This window comes from Gadus chalcogrammus, chromosome 12 (genome assembly GCF_026213295.1).
Source record: "Gadus chalcogrammus isolate NIFS_2021 chromosome 12, NIFS_Gcha_1.0, whole genome shotgun sequence".
In the NCBI taxonomy this organism is placed as follows: domain Eukaryota; kingdom Metazoa; phylum Chordata; class Actinopteri; order Gadiformes; family Gadidae; genus Gadus; species Gadus chalcogrammus.
The window spans coordinates 20,872,039-20,892,038 of NC_079423.1; the positions used below are offsets into that span (position 1 = coordinate 20,872,039).

General features: G+C 46.3%; 1 protein-coding gene across 4 annotated transcripts in view; it reads left to right on the top strand.

Annotated features, from left to right (window-relative positions):
* Positions 1–20,000, top strand: part of dab1a (DAB adaptor protein 1a) — a 157,758-nt gene that overhangs the window by 127,179 nt on the left and 10,579 nt on the right. Inside the window, exons 6-15 of one of the 4 annotated variants that reach the window (XM_056604545.1) lie at positions 2,393–2,512; positions 3,706–3,744; positions 4,071–4,133; positions 6,243–6,296; positions 13,846–13,998; positions 16,263–16,325; positions 16,590–16,689; positions 17,860–18,275; positions 18,627–18,822; positions 19,631–19,773. In XM_056604545.1, the coding sequence (XP_056460520.1) occupies positions 2,393–2,512; positions 3,706–3,744; positions 4,071–4,133; positions 6,243–6,296; positions 13,846–13,998; positions 16,263–16,325; positions 16,590–16,689; positions 17,860–18,275; positions 18,627–18,822; positions 19,631–19,773 (1,347 nt within the window). The remainder of the gene's footprint in view (positions 1–2,392; positions 2,513–3,705; positions 3,745–4,070; positions 4,134–6,242; positions 6,297–13,845; positions 13,999–16,262; positions 16,326–16,589; positions 16,690–17,859; positions 18,276–18,626; positions 18,823–19,630; positions 19,774–20,000) is intronic. The other 3 variants (XM_056604546.1, XM_056604547.1, XM_056604548.1) reach the window with 3 other exon arrangements.

Sequence of the window (20,000 nt, forward strand, 5' to 3'; positions counted from 1 at the left end):
CACACGCACACACACACACACACACACACACACACACACACACACACACACACACACACACACACACACACACACACACTCAAACTAACACACACACACACACACATACACACACATACACAGATGAACAGCTTGGAGCATTTATCAATGCCATATTCCAGATTGTTGCTAATTAAATACAACCTTATGCTGATAGTGGCTGTGAGTCAGAAATAAGCGTTATTCAGTATGACACAATCACAAACAGTCACTCAGACACATATTTTGTGTGCATTTCTGTGTGGGGGTGCACGTCTGTTAAGCTAAATGTCCTTTTCTGTGTGGTGGTTTGCCTGACAATCCTTCTTGACTTTCCCACAGTGTGGGTGGAGGGGTGGGGTGTGCGGGGGTTGAGTGGGCGGCATGGACTTCTGAGGCTGCGAGGCCTATTGAGGAGAAGGTGTAGACTTGGCTGTCCATCTGCATACAGCAGCTCAGGCTGTAATTGGACCAGAAGCACTTTGATGTGAATTAGCCGTGCAGCGCCTCCGTCTTCATAAAGGACTGAGGGTTTGCTTCTAACAGCTCAATTTAAGAAGTGAGTTCACAGAGTAATTGCCTTTTTTTCCACTCCTGATTGAGTTTTTCTATTTTTTTTTAATAGTTTGTTTGGATAAATTCACAAAGCAATTTGAGTTTTGTACTGGGAGTTTGTGTGGTAGGGGAACTGGAATTGCTCCGATTACTTTCTGAATGGTGGCTGTGCTTCATCTTTCAATCCCTCCCAATTTATTAACTACAATTGTAAAGGAATGATAGGAGTACTATTACGTCAAGATAAAAGGTTAGCTTGGTCATCACCTTCTACAGATATAGCTGGGCAGAATCCACTACTTATTCTCATAGGTCCCTCTCTTTTCATTCCCAAATATAATCTCCATAAAATAGCATTAATATTTAGAGTTTTTATTAACATCACTATTCACTAGGATGATGATGAGAGTGCATGATCCCACACCCTATTTATTTGTCATGGAGATGTTACGCTGAAAGGGAAACGGCTAATGAATAATATTTGGCTGTGAATATTATTATTCTTAATACACAAAGAGGATCTAAAGGTAGACCGGGAACAAAGACGACTAGAATATGCGTTCTTTCTTCAAACTCTGGGAAATCGACAGTCATCATGATGACGATGAGTGTGATGATAGAGGGGGGGGGGCGTCTGTTGTTTCCCAGGTGTCTTGATGTAGTGAGTGCTCACGCAGGAGTCTCAGGGTGATTCAACAGCAAAACAGCATGAGTGTGCTGCGGCAAAGCTGTCCCCCTGTCTGCGGTGAACTTCAGCTGCACCCACAGCGCTCCTAGTCAATAATTTATTATTGACTTGTTGTCCCTGCTAGACTTCTGTCCTGTCACTGTTCTCCTGTCCTGCCACAGTTGCCAAAACAAGGGGAGCATTTGTTGGGGGAGTCCCCATGGGGATGGTTATGCGAGATTGGACGGTACGCTTGTCCAGGCAGTGTGTCTGACTGACAGACGACATGGCTTACAACAGAATGGTGGAGCTGAAAGAGAAAGCGTTGGCTCTTGTGGTTATGTGTGTGTGTGTGTGTGTGTGTGTGTGTGTGTGTGTGTGTGTGTGTGTGTGTGTGTGTGTGTGTGTGTGTGTGTGTGTGTGTGTGTGTGTGACTTAGGAGCAGGCACTAGCTTTCTGTGTTTGTGTGTGTGTGTGTGCGGGGGGGGGGGGGGGATTCCTGTGTGGGTTTTGGGAAAAATACAATACTCACTAGTTGCAAAAACGTCCTCAAATATGTCCAAGATGATTATTTTGCTTTAATTTCCCGCCCTTGATGGCTCATTTTTAAATGAAGTGAATTGTTGTATGTGCTAGTGTGCATGCGTGTGTGTCTTTGTGTGGCTTGCAAAGGCGCTGATCTCATTACAAATTAGATTTACAAACATTGCATTTTTTCTCGAGGGGACATCAGTAATATCCCCAATGTATTTAAAATAATCTGCTGTCATAAATAGTTGCTACAAATATTTATTAATCATCACTTTCACTTTTAGGCCATCCATAAACATATTTATCTATCTTACAGAGCCCTTATCCACAAATGCAGCATTGAGTTGTAACACACCAATCGTATATGCAACGGTTCCAGTTCCAGAACACTGAGCACTAAACAAAGTGACATAAACAAAACTGTGTTTTGTGTTCATTGGTGAATCATTAAAAAAATTAGTCTGCTCTATTCAATATATATTTTCAAATACACCCATTTTGAAATGATTTATATTGAGGGTGGCAACTTCATGTTTTTCCGTATCAGGGATCTGCTTCATGTAGTCTAGATCTGTGTGGGGGATTATTAATGGCCAGGGTGTTTCTGTCTTGTGTGTCCAGGCAGAGCCAGTGATCCTGGATCTGCGGGACCTGTTCCAGCTCATCTACGAGATCAAACAGCGTGAGGAGTTGGAGAAGAAGGCTCAGAAAGACAAGCAGTGTGAACAAGCTGTCTATCAGGTACATACACACACACTCACATACACACACGTACGCACTCACGCGCACACACACACACATGCGCACACCACTATCACCACACAGATCTACAACAGTAACAAACACACACACACACACACACGCACGCACGCACGCACGCACGCACGCACGCACGCACGCACGCACGCACGCACGCACGCACGCACACACACACACACACACACACACACACACACACACACACACACACACACACACACACACACACACACACACACACACACACACACACACACACACACACACACAACACTATCACCATATATATCTACAACACCTGAAACATGATCTATCTATCAGGGACCCACCCTGATCTAGAGCACACACACATACTCACACACACACACACACACACACACACACACACACACACACACACACACACACACACACACACACACACACACACACACACACACACACTAATTGCTAATATGAAACCATCATATTAGCTATTGATCATTTCATTGTTCTATAGCTTTTTGAGAATAAGCAGGCAGAATCTGTTTAGCTTCTTTCAGGGTGATCCTCCTCTTTTATGGTTTGTATCTATATGACCACTGTGGTTGAGACGAGGAATATTTGAAACCATTTAAATGTAAAATACATTTTATACATATATATATATATAGCCTTTATACTCTGTATTGGTAGTTTGGCATTGTATTTAAGTTGCACAGTAGACTCCTTGAAACAAACTAATTAAAGTGTAAATAAAGTCGATGCATATTGATGCAGCAGAGTCCTTGAGACCATCTGCCATGTCCAGGCGTCCTATCTCCTCACCGTCATCTTGCCTGCCTGTTATGTGGGCTTCCTCCTCCTCTCTGTCTGTGTCTTATGATTGCTGAACGCTCATCTGAATACAGAGGAGCTGTTAAGCCCTGCTGTTCTCTTCGCCTACTCTTTCTCCTTCACTGGCTTAACTCCCCGCCTCCTCGGCTTCTCCTCTTGTCTCCCCTCTCCTCCTTCTCACTGCCTTGGATCCCTCTGCCTCACTCTCTTTCGATTTATCTTTTTTCCTTCTCCCTACCTCTCTCTCTTTCTTTCCCTCTCTTTTCCTCTCTTTCTCTATCTTGCTCTCTCTCTCTCTGTCTTTCTGTCTCTCTCTCTGTCTCTGTCTCTCTCTCTTTCCTGCTGCCGCCCGGCTGCAGACAATTCTGGAGGAAGACCTTGAGGACCCTGTGTACCAGGTAACTTCCTGACCAATCACAACGCTGCTTTTAACCACTATGTCCTCCCGTGTTTTTCTGTGCACGTCTGCCTGTGTGTCTGCGTGATCCCGTGTGGTTCCCTGTTGCCGTAGGAGGGTTTCTTCTGTATTTTTGTATTTTTATTCAGTTGCTCCTTGTTGTATGTATGGGTGCTTTTTAATTACAATCCAATTCGTTTTTTTCTCTATTGACACCTAATCATCTCTGCAATTTATTACCAAAGTTTGTCTCAAATTCCTTTTCTTCAGATTTATTTTCCTGTTTCTTCTCTTCCTCTGCTCCTCCTTCTGCTGCTGACGTTGTAGTACATTGTGTTTGAGGCGGGACATGAACCCATCCGTGACCAATCAGAGGAAAGCATTTATCAGGTACCCACAAGCTGCTCTGCTATGCTTGTGTCTGATTCGTGGAAAAGTGCGTAAGTTAATGAGATATATTAAATAGATTGGAGGCCATGTGTATTCTATTGTAGTTGCTTAGATTTTTATCTATTTAGTATAAGGGACAATCCACGTACAATTAAAGATAAAGACAAATTTAATTTGTCCATTCTGTCAGCAAGGCCTACTGACTTTTTGAGAAATATGTCTGGTGCTAAAAAAAAAGACCTGCACACAGAGACAGACATTTTTAAAACAACATCAGCTTAGTCATATCTTCTGCCGCATATACTGCATTACATCAGATAGCAATACCCAATACAAGGGTTATTTTAACAAGGAAAGCCTAAATCCTTTATCTCTAGACAATCTTTCTCTCTCCATTTACTCTCCAGAAGTAAGCGATGTCAAGCTTTCTATAGTTGCCATATTTTTTGTCTCCGTATTCAAAATATATTTTCTTCCCCACATGAAACAAGAGAATTTGAATCGTAAAATCAAATAGCGTAATAATGGGAGGACTGGTCTCTGGAGGGGCCTGTAGAGCATTGGACCCCAGGGATGGAAGCCTTTCTCTGGGTGCCCCGCACCCCCCCAAGGCCTGGCTAGACCTCCATCAGCGGGATAGAAAATGGATGAGTTGGTGGGTGGGTGGGGGGGGACGTTGAATGTATGTTTGTGCTTGTGTGTATAGATGTGTATGTGTGGGTGTGTGGACAGACCCCTCCTCTTTTCTTCCTCCCCCATTTTGCGGTTTCCCGCAGAGATGAAAGAACGAGGGAGAAAGAAAGATTAATCACCGCCTTCCGTTTGATCTTTAAATAAAATGGATGGAAAATAGACTGGGTGCTGGCGCACGCACCACTAGGCACGGCACCAAAACACAGACACAAACGCACTTATACACATGCACGCGCACCCACATAGACACAAAAATACACACACACACGTAAACACACTCACACACAAAGCTGATAGATGATAGACAAACGTACGCTTGCACACAAACACACTTAACCACGCACACACTCACAAAAACGCATGCAAACACGCACACACACAAATCGAAACACACAAACACACACACACACACACACACACACTTACATACACACACACATACACACACACAGACGCACAACCACACACACATTCACGACGATGCGCAACCAGCCGTCCACAGAGGAACGAACATATGAATAAAGATGCAATGTTCTGGATATAAACACTGGAAGGGAGTAAACAAGTGGCTGTGCTAGAGAGACATCAACATTATTCAGGAGCTAATGGGTTAAGATAAGATAGTTCTTAATCCACGATGGGAAAGACAGGGAGTGGAGGGGGGCACTCTAGCATTTACAGGACAGTGGTGGAATTACCAAAGAGAGACACATTTAAAACTTATGTTAAAACTACAAGTTAGTCGAAACCTGGAGGAAAAACACATCGGGCACTGTGTCAATTACAACTGTCTAACAAAAGGATCCAGGATTTCATAAATCAACGTTTCTCACACACATGGTCGAGCCCCCATGGGTGCGTGACACAGAGATAGTATGCGTTTGTGTTTGTGTTTGTGTGTGTGTGCATGTGCGTGTGCGTGTGCGTGTGCGTGTGCGTGTGTGTGTGTGTGTGTGTGTGTGTGTGTTTGTGTGTGTGAGACAATGTGACTTATTACATGTCTCACGGGGTGATAAGCAGCTGGGTGTTATCCATTCTTTATTCGAGATGGAGAGACAGCGAGTGGAGAGAGGGATGGAAAGGCCCGGAGACAGTGAGGGGGAGAGAGAGAGAGACAGATACCCAGATAGAGATACACACACAGACACAGCGAGGGACAGAAAAAGAGAGAGAGAGAGAGACCCAGTATCAGACAAAGAATGTCGATCAGATTAGAGGGAAAGCACATTGATTAGCTTGGATGACACATATACACACACACACACACACACACACACACACGCACGCACGCACGCACACAAACGCACACGCCTACATCCTGTGCTGTGACGCTCACTTGAGTGGGAGTTCTGGAGATAACGGAATGTGTTGGCTGTTCTCTGATTCTGATTGGCCCCCCCCCCCGACCCCGTGTAGGTTCCGACCAGTCAGCAGAAGGAGGGAGTCTATGACGTCCCAAAGCGACACCCAGTGAGTGACTGTGTGCTTTGCAAGTGTGCTGTTCAACCCAGTTCCCCCCCCCCCCGCCCCCTCCCAATCCCAACCCATGGTCAGACAAACCTCTCAGTGGTTCAACCTCCATATCTTTACCAATCTTTATATCTACAGGTATATTAATGTCAGGCCACCCGACAACATCAGAGAAAACATCCCCAGGTTATTTTGTCCTGTCCCACGTCCCCCCCACCCCTCCCACAAGGTGAACCCAGGTCATTACCATCCAGTCAGTCAGGTCCCTCCTGAGAGGTTTGCCGGGACCCAGCGCTGTGTGTGTGTGTGTCTGTGTGTGTGTGTGTGTGTGTGTGTGTGTGTGTGTGTGTGTCTGTGTGTGTGTGTGTGTTTGTGTTGTGCTGCTCATTGTTGTACAGCTGTTGTTGTTATTGTACTACCGCTGTGCCGCTCCTGCTCTGTGGAGATGTTGTTGTGCTGGTGTGCGTGTGTTTGTGTGTGTGTGTGTGTGTGTGGTGAACTATCCCCGTGCTGCTCTGACGGCTGTGCTTTGTGTTCCTAGTGTTTGTATAAATGTACTACCAGAGGTGTGGACTCGAGTCACATGACTTGGACTCGAGTCATGATTTAGACTTGACTGCTATTGACTTGAGACTTGACTTGGACTTTGCCTCTTTGACTTGAATAGACTTGACATGTCTTGAGTCAAAAACATTTATTGTTTTAGATGATATATTTCCCGCTTGGAGGGCTGGGCTAGACACCCAGGACGCATTAAAAAAAAAAAAAAAAAAGGGAGCGAAGACAAATGTTCACTTGTATCTTCAATAATATCAAAAAGAAATTTCGATATCATTTATACTTTATTCATAATAACAGTTTTAGTTTCTTATCGGCTGCATTTTGATTTAATCCAGTTTAAGGGCCCTATCTTGCATCCGGCGCAAGTGACTTAGTCACTGGCGCATGTGTCGTTGCTAGTTTACAACTGGCGCAGAGCGTTCTTTTCCCACCAGCGCCACTCGCCGGTAAATTAGGGATTGATCATGCGCCCCAAGGGGCGGTTCGGCGGAAGGAGGAGGCGTGTTCTGGCGCAAATGGTATTTTGCCGTCTCTGAATACCATTGCGCTACTGACCAGGAAATACCTGGTTTAAAGTCAGTGGCGCGTTGTTCAGATGCTATTTTAAGGGCGCATGCATACATGCGCATGCGATGCTGCATACGGATTGCTTGTGCACCTCGCGCATACACTTTGCTTCTCTCATCTACCTAGCCGCACATTCTTGGTAAATTATTTGGGAAAGAACAGCTGATGCAGCGGTAATAAGTTGTACTTTTAAATCAATGCATCTGCAAACACCGTACAGCAAACACATATTTTCTTGACACAGACATCGTGTAGGCCTACATGCCCATAACTTTTAGGATTGATGAGTAGGCCTATTTGATCGTGAAAAACATTGTTTTACCGCGAGTGAGTGTTAAAAAGAATGAATGAATGCGGGCGCGCGTGCGTGCTCTGTTTAAACACACGCAAACTAAACACTCTCATCATCATCTTAGCTTCGTCCGCTTATCCGGGGTCGAGTCGCGGGGGGAGCAGCTCAAGCAGGGGGCCCCAGACTTCCCTTTCCCGGGCCACTTTGACCAGCTCTGACGGGGGGATCCCGAGGCGTTCCCAGGCCAGTGTTGAGATATAATCTCTCCACCTAGTCCTGGGTCTTCCCCGAGGTCTCCTCCCCACTGGACGTGCCTGAAACACCTCCCAAGGAAGGCGCCCAGTGGGCATCGTTACCAGATGCCCGAACCACCTCAGCTGACTCCTTTCTAAGTAAAGGAGCAGCGGCTCTAATCCGAGTTCCTCACGGATGGCTGAGCTTCTCACCCTATAAGGGAGACGCCAGCCACCCTTCTGAGAAAACTAATCTCGGCCGCTTGTACCCGCGATCTCGTCCTTTCGGTCATCACCCAACCCTCATGACCATAGGTGAGGATAGGAACGAAGATCGACCGGTAGATCGAGAGCTTTGCCTTGCGGCTCAGCTCTCTTTTCGTAACAACGGTGCGGTAAAGCGAACGCAATACCGCCCCCGCTGCTCCGATTCTCCGGCCAATCTCACGCTCCATAGTTCCCTCACTCGCGAACAAGACCCCGAGGTTGAACTCCTTCACTTGGGCAAACTAAACACGTAACGCATAATACAATCAATGGCAATGTCTATTACCGCGGGGACACATGCATTTTAGGATAGCATACAATACTCATAAGAAACAATGTTTATAATGTATTGCGTATATCATTAAATAGAACCACAGTTACCGCATATCATATGTTAAATAGCCTATCATACGTTTTCTTTGCCGAAATTTATTTGAGGACTCAGTATTTCTGAAGTTGTGGAAGAAAACCCCTTATTCCATGCGTGAATTAGGCCATATTATTTGGCAATAAACTAAGCCATTTGCAGTTTGAAATTCATGTGCATCTGTCTCATCGGAGACTGCAGACGCGCTGTCAAAATATCAACTTGTCCGATTCAAATGCGCTCATGGCTCTTAAAGGGGATGGGAGCTGGCACTCTCATAGGTTTGTTGCACGTTACGCCCAAACCACACCTACGGGTAATTAGGCTGCTTCAGACCAACCCTTTTGACACTTGCGCCGCGGCGCAAGCGTCATTTATCCGCCTGTAAAATAGCGATAGCGCCGTAGAACCGCCCACAAAGCTACTTGCGCTTTGCGCTTCCCACTTGCGTTTCAGACCGTTAAAATAGGGCCCTAAGAGTTAATCCATGTTGGTGCAACCCAGGTTTGGGTTTCATATTGGCTGCGTTTTGAGTTGGTCCCATTGAAGCCATCTGGCCAGCCTCGGACACTTAAGGCCCCATTTACACGAGGACGTTTGCGGGTAAAAACAACCAAATATTTTATCGGAAGTGCCTTTTGTTTAGACGGTGACAGCGTTTTTGGGGCTTAAAAACGCAAAAATCTGAAAACACCCTCCAGAGTGGAAAAATCTGGAGGGTCCTTAAAAACGCAAAAATCTGAAACCACCCTCCTGAGTGGAAAACTTGAATACGCTCCGCCCTAGCGTTTCCGTCTACACTGCCAAGACGCAAAACTCTGCTCAGATCTGCTCACGTCGCGTACGCGTTTACGTCACATACAGCGCCAGTACAGGGAAAAAAACAAACATGTTGTATTATTTCCATGCGTCGGACCGTCAAGCTGCTCTGGCAGACCTAATAAACTTACAGGAGTCTTTCCACGGAATGTACAGGATATGTACAGATAATATTACTGAACAGAGAAGTTTTCGCAGCGCAGTTAAGAGAAGAAGGAAGATTCTATGCATGCGCTCAGACATGGTGGTGTTGTGTGATGGTGTATCACAGCACCACCTAGCCGCCTGACATGCATACCCAATCGAAATCCACACTCTTTTGCGTCAATGTATGCACGCAGATTTCCACCCGAAAACGCTTGTCTAAATGCAGAATAAAAAGATGCAACGCCACTTTTGCGTCTCCTGTTCAGACCATCATCATGTAAACGTAGCCTAAGACATCATAACTAATGGTGCGTACACATCGCTGGAAATTATGGGGAAAACATTTTCTCAACATCGGAAAGTTTGCGTGACACCTCATGACGCTGTTATGATTCTACTTCCGTTCGGCAACTCGGGCCAAATTTTGATAACAGAGTTTCCCAGTTGGTGCCCTATGGTTTACTAGTGACACACATGAACATGGCGGCACATGAACGTTTTACTCAATATAAAAGCATCAACCATTATATCACATACTTTACTATTGGTTGACGTTCTAACGTCTGTTGGCATGACTTTGCTCAGTTTTAAACGTTGTGTACTGGTAGATAAAGGCAAGTGTCTCCTTCCAGTGGCAATACTGTATGTGCTTCTCATAAATAAAAGCAAAAGGATAGTAGGTGATGGGCATCAAGGAAATATAGGCGTGCATACTTGAAACTGATCCTACTAAGTTGGAAATGCACCTAATTCGAATTTCTTTTTTGGAACTTTCTGAAGATTTGCTTCACTTTTTAGATGGAAACGTGACTATTGATGTACGTTGACGCTGGAGAGCACGTTCAGCAGTGTTGCCAGATTGGGCGTTTTTTACTGCCCTATTGGGCTACATTTTGGGGACGTTCAGGCAGTGTTGCCAGATTGGGTGTTTTTTCCAACCCTATTGGGCTACTTTTAACAACATAAGATTTCGGCGCATGCGCATGTCAAAACACATTTGAAGACAGAAACAATGAACATATTATAACTGTATTGATAAGAAATGACACTGTACATTAGAGTGATATGTTGAAATTATGATCAATAGCCTAATAATGAAATTATTAAGTAAAAATACATGGTGACTTGTTCAAGACTTAAAATGTTTGGGACTAGAACTTGGACTCGACTTGGCTTTGGTGTGACTTTGACTTGGACTCAACTTGCCTTTCCCTGTCTTGACTTGGGACTCGACACAGACTTGACTGCTAAGACTTGGGACTTACTTGGGACTTGCCATACAGTGACTTTGTCCCATCTCTGTGTACTACTGTGTGTGTGTGTGTGTGTGTGTGTGTGTGTGTGTGTGTGTGTGTGTGTGTGTGTGTGTGTGTGTGTGTGTGTGTGTGTGTGTGTTGTCTATTGGGCTCCCATCCTTATTTGCACGTATTCCAAGTTGTGCTTTGGGCCTGTGTGTGTGTTTGTGTGTGAGTGTGTGTATGTGCTTGTGCATGTTGAGCTAGGTGAGGCTGTCCGGCTCTCTCCATGTGTTCCTGCCGTGACTGCATGGGAGCTGTCTTGATATAGCATGCCAGTCTGGGGTTCGCTGCTGCCAGTGAATGTAATATGTGCCCGCATGATCTTATTGTTGCTTGCTCAGAATGCATATTTTGTCATTGGCTGTGGTGCTTTACTGGACATTGATACACGTAACAATACGGATGTGCTGGGGTTCATGGATGCAAAGCAATCACATGGGATGTGGAACACTGCCTTCTCGATGTGTCATGTCATATCAAGTATATGTGCAGGTCTGATTTGCATAAATCACATTAAATGTTTTTTGGGTATATGTGTCGGTGTGTGTGTCGGTGTGTGTGTCGGTGTGTGGGTCGGTGTGCGTTCATGAGCCTTTAATGACTAGTGTGTGATTCTCTACTTCCCTTGTTACCAGGGCACCGTGTCTGTTTTAGTGGTCCTGCAGTCCGTCCAGGGTGCCTCTTCCTCCCCCCCACTGTCTGTCTGCCTGTCTGTCTTGGGTGGGGTGCTGAGCTGCACTGCTCTAGTGGTTCAGCAACCAAGCAGAAATCTATTCTGTCAGATGGGGCACACTGGGACTCAGTCTCCCACCACTGTGGTTCCATATGATCCCTCTGCCTCCACTAAGAGGCTTACGGCATGGGGACTCTCTCCCCCTCTCTCTCTCTCTCTCTCTCTCTCTCTCTCTCTCTCTCTCCTCCCTCATTATATTTCTTTCTCTTTGTCACTCTTTCTCTCTCTCTCTCTTACTCTCCTGCTCTCTCTCTCTCTCTTTCTCTTTCTCGTTCTGTCATTCTGTTTCACTCTCTCTCTGTCCCTCTTTCTCTCTCTCTATCCCTCTTTCTCTCTCTTTATCCCTATTTCTCTCTCTCTCTCTCTCTTTCTCAGTCCCTCATTATATTTCTCTCTCTCTCTCTTTCTCATACCCTCATTATATTTCTCTCTCACTGTCACTCTTTCTCTCTCTCTTACTCTCTTGCTCTCTCTCTCTCTCTCTCTCTCTCTCTCTCTCTCTCTCTCTCTCTCTCTCTCTCTCTCTCTCACTCTCTCTCTTTCTCTCTCCCTCTCTCTCTCTCTCTCTTTCTCTTTCTCTTTCTGTCATTCTATTTTACTCTCTCTCTGTCCCTCTTTCTCTCTCTCGATCCCTCTCTTTCTCTCTCTTTCTGCTTTCCCATCCTTCACAACCTGCTGGTGTTGTGAGATGCTAGGCTACCTGATGTACATAGCGTGGCACTGCGTACATCATAACGAACAAATCCAATGTTTATATCTCTGACTCTTAGCTGAACGATATGACCCCACATCTCCCTCGCTTCACTTCAACTCCAAACATGATTATATTATCTCTTCCAACCTTAGCTTGCAGGAAAATCCAAATCTCTTCATAAAGTCATTAATCACTCACTCACACACATACGGATTCTTGTTCTATTTACATATTTGGGGTTGGGTAGTCCATCCAGGTAATGTATCCTGACCCGCACAGTAAAACTAGATGAGACATGTTTTGCGCCTGCAGGTAACACATGCAGGGTTACTGCATCACGTTGACTTCCCGTTTCTGCACTTGGAGGTCAACCTATGCACATCATCATGGCAGCTCACTGGTGGGTTGATAAATAAAGCACAACTGTGAATTAGTACTGGCCGAAAATAAGGTTTACCTCAGAATAACCTTGAGTGTGGGTGTGTTTGTGTGTGCGTGTGCGTGTGCGTGTGCGTGTGTGTGTGTGTGTGTGTGTGTGTGTGTGTGTGTGTGTGTGTGTGTGTGTGTGTGTGTGTGTGTGTGTCTGCGCAAAGTGATCAGTCAGACTGCAGGGGTGCAGCAAGGTGGCTTTAATTAACAAGGCTGTGTTAATTGTCCGCGGAACACACGTGCCCAGGTAATTACCGTTTCCCTTGAGATGGCTAATTGATAAGTGTCATCCTCTTCGATAAGGATGAATGGGCAAGCAGTGAGGTGGGGGAAGGCATGATGTGCAGGGTGGAGTGCCAGTTGGCAGAGATCAAAAGGCTGGGATGGACAAAGAAACAGATTGATTGGGGAACCTGAAAATAAAAGAGGAGGGGTGAGTAAAGAGCGATAGAGAAACGTTATGGCAAAGATGGGTGGAGCCTTATTTTTATCCAACTCCTCCTCCTCCTACTACTACTTTTCCCCCAACGATGTGCTTTACAATCCAGCCTCTCGCTACATCCCTGCCTGGCTGTCATGTCCTTCTTTCTGTCTCGCTCACCAGGGTTCCGTACATCGTGGTAGCAGGCTTTACAGCGACAATGGGGTTCAAACCCGCTCAGAGCGCTGTGGTTGGAAGTAGTGTGAAAACCACTTCAAACCATTGAGTTAGGTCTCTGTGTCTGAGAAGATCCTCCTTGACAGGTCTGCAGAAAAACCTTAGCAAATGTTTTTTTTGTGTATGTAGTGGTGTTGGTAAGTGTGTGTGTGTGTGTGTGTGTTCCTGCGCATGTGGTAAATCTGTGTATGTGTGTGTGTGTGTGTGTGTGTGTGTGTGTGTGTGTGTGTGTGTGTGAGTGCAAGTATGTAAGTGTGTGTATGCGTTTGTTTCTAAAAGGGCCTTTGTACACGTGAAGGCATTGTGATTGCTATCCACCAAAAGTAAATTGTACACCATCCTCTTGCCTTCCTTCTTCTTTCCATGTGTATTCGGAACCACACTGTTTTTGTGTCGCCAGCTTGTTTTTAGTTTTTTTGTCTGTCTATTACATCTGTTTGTCCATTCACCTGTGCCATCTGAATAAAAAGGGTTGTGATTGCAGAACGGGCAGCAACGACCTTCTCATAACCATGAACATCATCATCATCATCGTCATCATCATCAGCCACCATCCTCAGAACCACCACCTGAACCTGCCCAGCCACAGGGGGCAGTGGCAGACCTGATAGATTTAACCTTTGGAATGGTGACCCAGGTATGGAACCAGCAACCCTGCCTTCCTTCTCTTGAAAGATAAAGGGTTTTACTCTATGGTTGCCCCTGGCAACTGCTCCTTTGAACTCCAACCCCACCTCCCCCCACCTCAGTAAATCCTTTGATTTACTTCTTGCCATGAAATATGAACATTGTGATTCACCCCTGACTGTTGACCCCCTGGAGGCATTTCAATGGCAACCAGATCTAATCAGGAATAAGGGTTCACATAGAAAGTTTCCTTGCCAGAAGCAGTTGACTGTGAATGTATGTGTGTGTGCGTGTGTGTGTATTTGTGTGCATGCCTGTATGTGTGGGCCTGTGTTTGTGTGTGTGTAACTGCCTATGTATGTATGAGTGTGTGCCTGTGTGCGTAGCGACCTGTATATCTGTGATATATTGTGTGTGTGTGTGTGTGTGTGTGTGTGTGTGTGTGTGTGTGTGTGTGTGTGAGTGTGTGTGTGTGTGTGTGTGTGTGTGTGTGTGTGTGTGTGTGCGTGCCTGTGTCTCTATGTAGGTGTCTGTATGTGTGTATGTGTGTGTGTGTGTGTGTGTCTGTGGATGTGCCTCTGTGTATGTGACTGCCTCGTGTGTGTACACGAGGTTGAACCAACTTGAGGCAGAGGTAAGTGGGGCTTATTGAGAAGTAAATCACCGCACACAAACGTCAAGCGGTGCTTCTCGCTCTGAACACACGCAAAGGTCATTGTGTCCATCAGAGATTTGTCTGGGCCAATACCGGGTGGAGTGGTGGATGGGGATGAAGGGTGAGGCGGGTGGAGGTTTGTGCAGGGTCAGTGGTTCATTCCAGAGAGTCAAGATACTATCCACACGTTAATAACACATTCATAAAGACCCTGGCATTACCCTGCAGACTGTGACCTGTCCACCCCTTACCCCATCATTCAACATGGCTGGGACCAAGGCCCCGGGGTATAGAGACAGTCCATAAATCCATAAACGTCCTTCATATTTACTTCCGCCTCGTAAAGCCAATGCCAGTAGCAAGCATTCTACCGAAACAATGTATTATGTTAGTGGATTACCAGCGACGGCTCAGATATTGACTTAGCAGTCTGTAATTATTCAGTTACCAAAGAAAAAGGATATGTATGCTCTTCAATTATTTGGCAAATTCTGTTCGCGGCGCAAAAAAACGATGTAATTGCCCAATTTGAGGTATCTCAGATATCTAGTGTATTGTGCTGCTAGGGTTGATATATATCTGCCATAGAATGCTGTGGGTTGACATCGCCCTATATTACCATCTCCTAGCGACCTCGTCTCTGTCTCTCGCTCCCTCTCTCTCTCAAACATTGTCCTCATTTAGAAGCACGCTCGCCGATCCATTTTCTGATAGACAGACAAGAAGAGGTTTCCGGTCTATGTGTGACCTATGAGTTTAGTGAGACAAAAGGAGATATTCCAAGAACATTCATTATCTCAAAAGAAATTACCCGCATCTGTGATTTATGCTAATCTCTGACCATGTGTGCAAGGCTTAAATTCCTTTTAACTACTAAAAATAGACTTCCCTTAACTTGCCACCGGGGGTTAAGATATTATTAATGTCGGAAAGGGAAAGAGATGAAAAGAAATGATCGCAGAGGGGGGATGATGGGGGGAGGGGGAGGGGGGAGGAGAAAAAGTTTAAGTATGAAAGGGAAGTGCAGACCGTCTGAAGGCTGATCACATATAAACGCCTTACTATCGTTATCCGGTCCTTTGATATCCCTATCCTTTAGGACACACCGTGTGATAATGCCAAAGAACAAGAAGGGAGTATTTAGGGAATTGCCATGGAGATGGCGTCCTCCTTCAACATAGAAGCCAAAAGAGATCAATAAAAAGTGACTATCGGTTCTTGTGTACATCCATCAGTTGCCCTCAGCTGCGGGCTGAGGGATGTACACAGAACTGGACCCAGCGTTAGAGTCAATCCGATGTACCACGCCAGCCTAACCAATCATTTCATTCCATTGCCCCATCTCCCCATGACCTCATCATCCCCTCTGCTGTGTGGGGATGTGGTTGTCACTGTCCTGTACAGAGGTAGGCACCGGGCACATTGCCCTCCTCCTACGCATGCTGTGCTGTGTGCCTCGCTGTAGCATGCTACACTGTACACACTGCATGTTGCAACGGAATGAATATATATGACCCCAGAGTAATACTCTCTGTTAGTGTGGTTTTTCTCTTTGTTTTTTGTTTTCCATCAGTTTCTTGACACCTGGCCAATTCCTCTGTGCTTTTTTTGCTTCTCAGAATATTAACCAACTAGAGCTTTTTGGAGACATGTCCACTCCCCCGGATATCACCTCTCCATCCGTGAGTAGAATGTTTGTTTCCGTTGACTTATTTTCCTGGCGGTGGGTAGCATCCATTGATGTGGATCCGCAGAGGACGAAAACTGCAATACCCATGCTGCAGTTCTTCACATTCCTCTTATCTTGTGTTGGGGGCCTCTACTCTCCTGACCTACATACATCTGTGCATGTTCAGGACAAAAACATTGTGGTTGTTGTTGTCATGAATACATGTCTGCTCTCTGATCAACCCTCTCCTCTCTCCATCCAAACGTCATGGCTGAAGACCCCCGCCTCTCCCGCCAATACCCTGCTAGACCCCTCCCTGGGCCTGCAGCCCCCCTCAGAACTCTTTGCCTCCTTCAGCCCCACCTCTTTGCCCTCAGGTAACACCCTGCTCCGTGTGCATCACTCACTCACGCACAGACACACAAGCACGCGTCTGCACACATACACACACACACACAGGGCTGGAGAAAACAAATACACATCTGGAGATAAGGACAGTTGAACAGGAGGAAGACATAAGAGAGAAAATAGATTAAGATAAGAAGGGCAGAAGCAGGTAGGTGGGTAGGAGGGAGATAGAGAGCCGGAGAGGGGGAGGGGTGATAAATGGAGATGTGGAGTTTGATGTGGTGGGAGGGTTGGGGAAGTGGAGAAGAGGTTGCCATGCGTTGAATATAAAATGCTTCATTTAGTGCAGGCCCGGGCATTTCTGCTTTACCTTTGGCTCAGTTTAACTGGGCCGGTCAGCAGGGACGTAATAAACATGTGGGGATGGCTGGGGGAGAGACTCTTTGGTATGCACGCTGCTTCTGTGGATGACACTGCTGCGCTGCGCTCTCCTCCTCTCCTCCCCCTCCTCCTCCTCTCAGACATTATTATAAACATGTTTCGTCCTTTCCACTCCTCCTTTAAAGTCTTCTCTTCTCCTCTCCAATTTCTTACATATCTATCGTTCCATACTTCCCCACTCTCCGCTATTATTAAATCCTCTCTTTCCCTCTCCCCTCCTATTCTCTCTCCTCTCCTCTCCTCTCCCCTCACATCCCTTCTACTCACTTCTCCCTCACACTTTCCCTTTTCCCCCTCCTAACGATCTGCCAAGGAGGTGTAAGTGCATAAGGCCTCTGGGCATTACGTGCTGCCCTGTTTCTGTATCATAACATTTGGTGGTGCAGGCAGGAGAGGCAGCGTGCAAGTGTGATAGATAGAGAATAGTTGTGCTGTACATCAGTCAGAGTGCATCACATAGAGAGGTCTGGCCATTCATAAGGCCTGCCTCACAAAAAGGGATTATCCCAGTCACTTCACCAAGACCATTAACAGACACTGCATTAGGCACAGGCCAAAAGTAGGCCAGCGCTGTTTGATGATGCGTTGGTTATTATGCTAGTGTGTGCATAGTGCATTGTGTATGTGTTTGAAATTAATATTCTGCTCCCCTTTCTTCCCTGCTCCACATCCCAGACATGAGGGATGTACCCGTGTCTGTGCCTCTACTTCCTAGCTCATGTTTCTTACAGCTGTTTGTGTCTCACCCTGACCACCAGGTTATGTGACCATGGGAGCCGTGCCTCCAGCCCACTGGTCCCAGCAGGCCTTCGCCGCCCAGGCCCCCCTGGCATTCGGGGTGCAGTCTCCCCTGGGCCAGGTGCTGCCGGGGGGGCAGCCCCTTATTTGGGGCCAGGCCAACCTGTTCCCCGCCACGCAGCAGCAGTGGGCGGCCATGGCGGCCGGAGCCTTCCCTCCAACAGCCTACCTCCCTGGGCAGCCCGTGGGGCCCCTGCCTGCCGCCATGTTCCAGACCCTGGCCCAGATGGCGGCCATCCCCTCCCCCACCGGTGACGGCCAATCAGGTGTGGCCGCCGCCGCCACCGCAGGCGCATCGGCCCTCTCGCCATCGGCACTGTCGAGTCCCCTGCGCCAGGAATGTGCCGCCCTGAAGATGAGCAAGGAGATGTTTAAGGTAGGAGACCTCTACTTTGAGGCTTCCGTCGCTTCCGCCAAAGGCTGTTAAACTACTAGCCCCTTTGTTGAGGGCCTCTGCCTGATTCCTTTTTTATTTGGATATTCAGAGACATCTAGATTCTTGCAACTTTCCATTGATAATATATAATAAACATTAAATAATAAATGATAATAAACGTTAACACAAAAAACACATTAACATCAATCTGCCAATCACTAGTCAAAAAATCGAATCCCGTTCTATCAGTTATACAAAGAAAATACATTCATTCGACATTAACTTTGACCTCCCGTGCAGCTTGTTATTGAATACCCTTTTATTATTATTGAAAACCTTCTTTGGTGACAGGACTTCCCCATGGCGAGGGCTCCAGCCATGCCGGGCCCAAAGACGGGGCAGCCCAATCTAGCAGGAACCTCTGATGCTTTCAGCAGCTACTTCAACCGCGTGGGCACCGCCCAGGACACAGACGACTGTGACGACTTTGACATTTCTCAGATGAATCTGACACCTGTCACCTCTACAACGCCCTCCACTAACTCACGTAAAGACACACATGCATACACATACACACACACACGCTCAAACACACACACAAACACATTCATGAACAAATACTTGCAAAGACGCCAATTGACAACATATGGCATTTCACCGTTATTCACTTCATTTATTTAACATGGTCACTCACAACGCATATTAAACACACACTGGAAAACCGCATATGAACCGAAACAGACAACACACAAATATGCAGAAGGAGAATATATGTCAAAGTATCAATGTATCATAGACAGGATATATATTGACATCATATACCATATACATAGCCAAATAGATTTTTATAGATAGTGTTATTTCTAAGTGCTTATGCCACGGAACCCATTGAGTTATGTTCATAGTTCCTTGAAAACGGCACAAACAAATGGCAGGTTTGTGTCCAAAACGAGGCATTGGGCTTCCATCACTGCATTTTGACCAGGGTGCTGCTCAGTCAAAATAATCAACCCCCCCTAATATACCACTGCCTGCAATTCGTTCAAAAACGACTTCAATGAGGACCCCAGTATCTGATTTCGATAAAACATCGACTGGGGCTACCCGCACTTTGGAGAGGAACCAATTCAAGGCAAGACTTTCTTAGAATGTGAGGCATACAATTAAATGGAGATTTTAGGAAACCCCTGGTGACATCAAACACACTGCCCACACATCGCGCTGACTATATTGTACCCTGTGGAAATTTATGTTTTCGAAAAGCACTTCGACAGCCTTGGCGAAAAGGGCAATTTGGATTGGTTGTAAGTATATCTGGGCCTGAGGTACAGCTAATCCTTTCCCCCATCCCGCAGCGCCAACATCGGCCCCCAGGCAGAGCTCCCCCTCCAAGTCCTCACATGTCAGCGACCCCCCAACCGACGCAACGGACCCCCCTACGGATGACTCGTTTGGCGAGGTAGAGGGCAGCCCTAGTCGCAGTGGCGAGGAGGACCCTGTAAGTGTGTGTTTGCGTGTGTGTGTGTGTGTGTGTGTGTGTGTGTGTGTGTGTGTGTGTGTGTGTGTGTGTGTGTGTGTGTGTGTGTGTGTGTGTGTGTGTGTGTGTGTGTGAATGCTAGTGTCATCAGCTGATAAATAGCCCATGTTAAAGCTTTGGCAGGCCAGGTAATCACTCTACTTGATTAAGGGGCAGACCTGTGTGTGTGTGTGTGTGTGTGTGTGTGT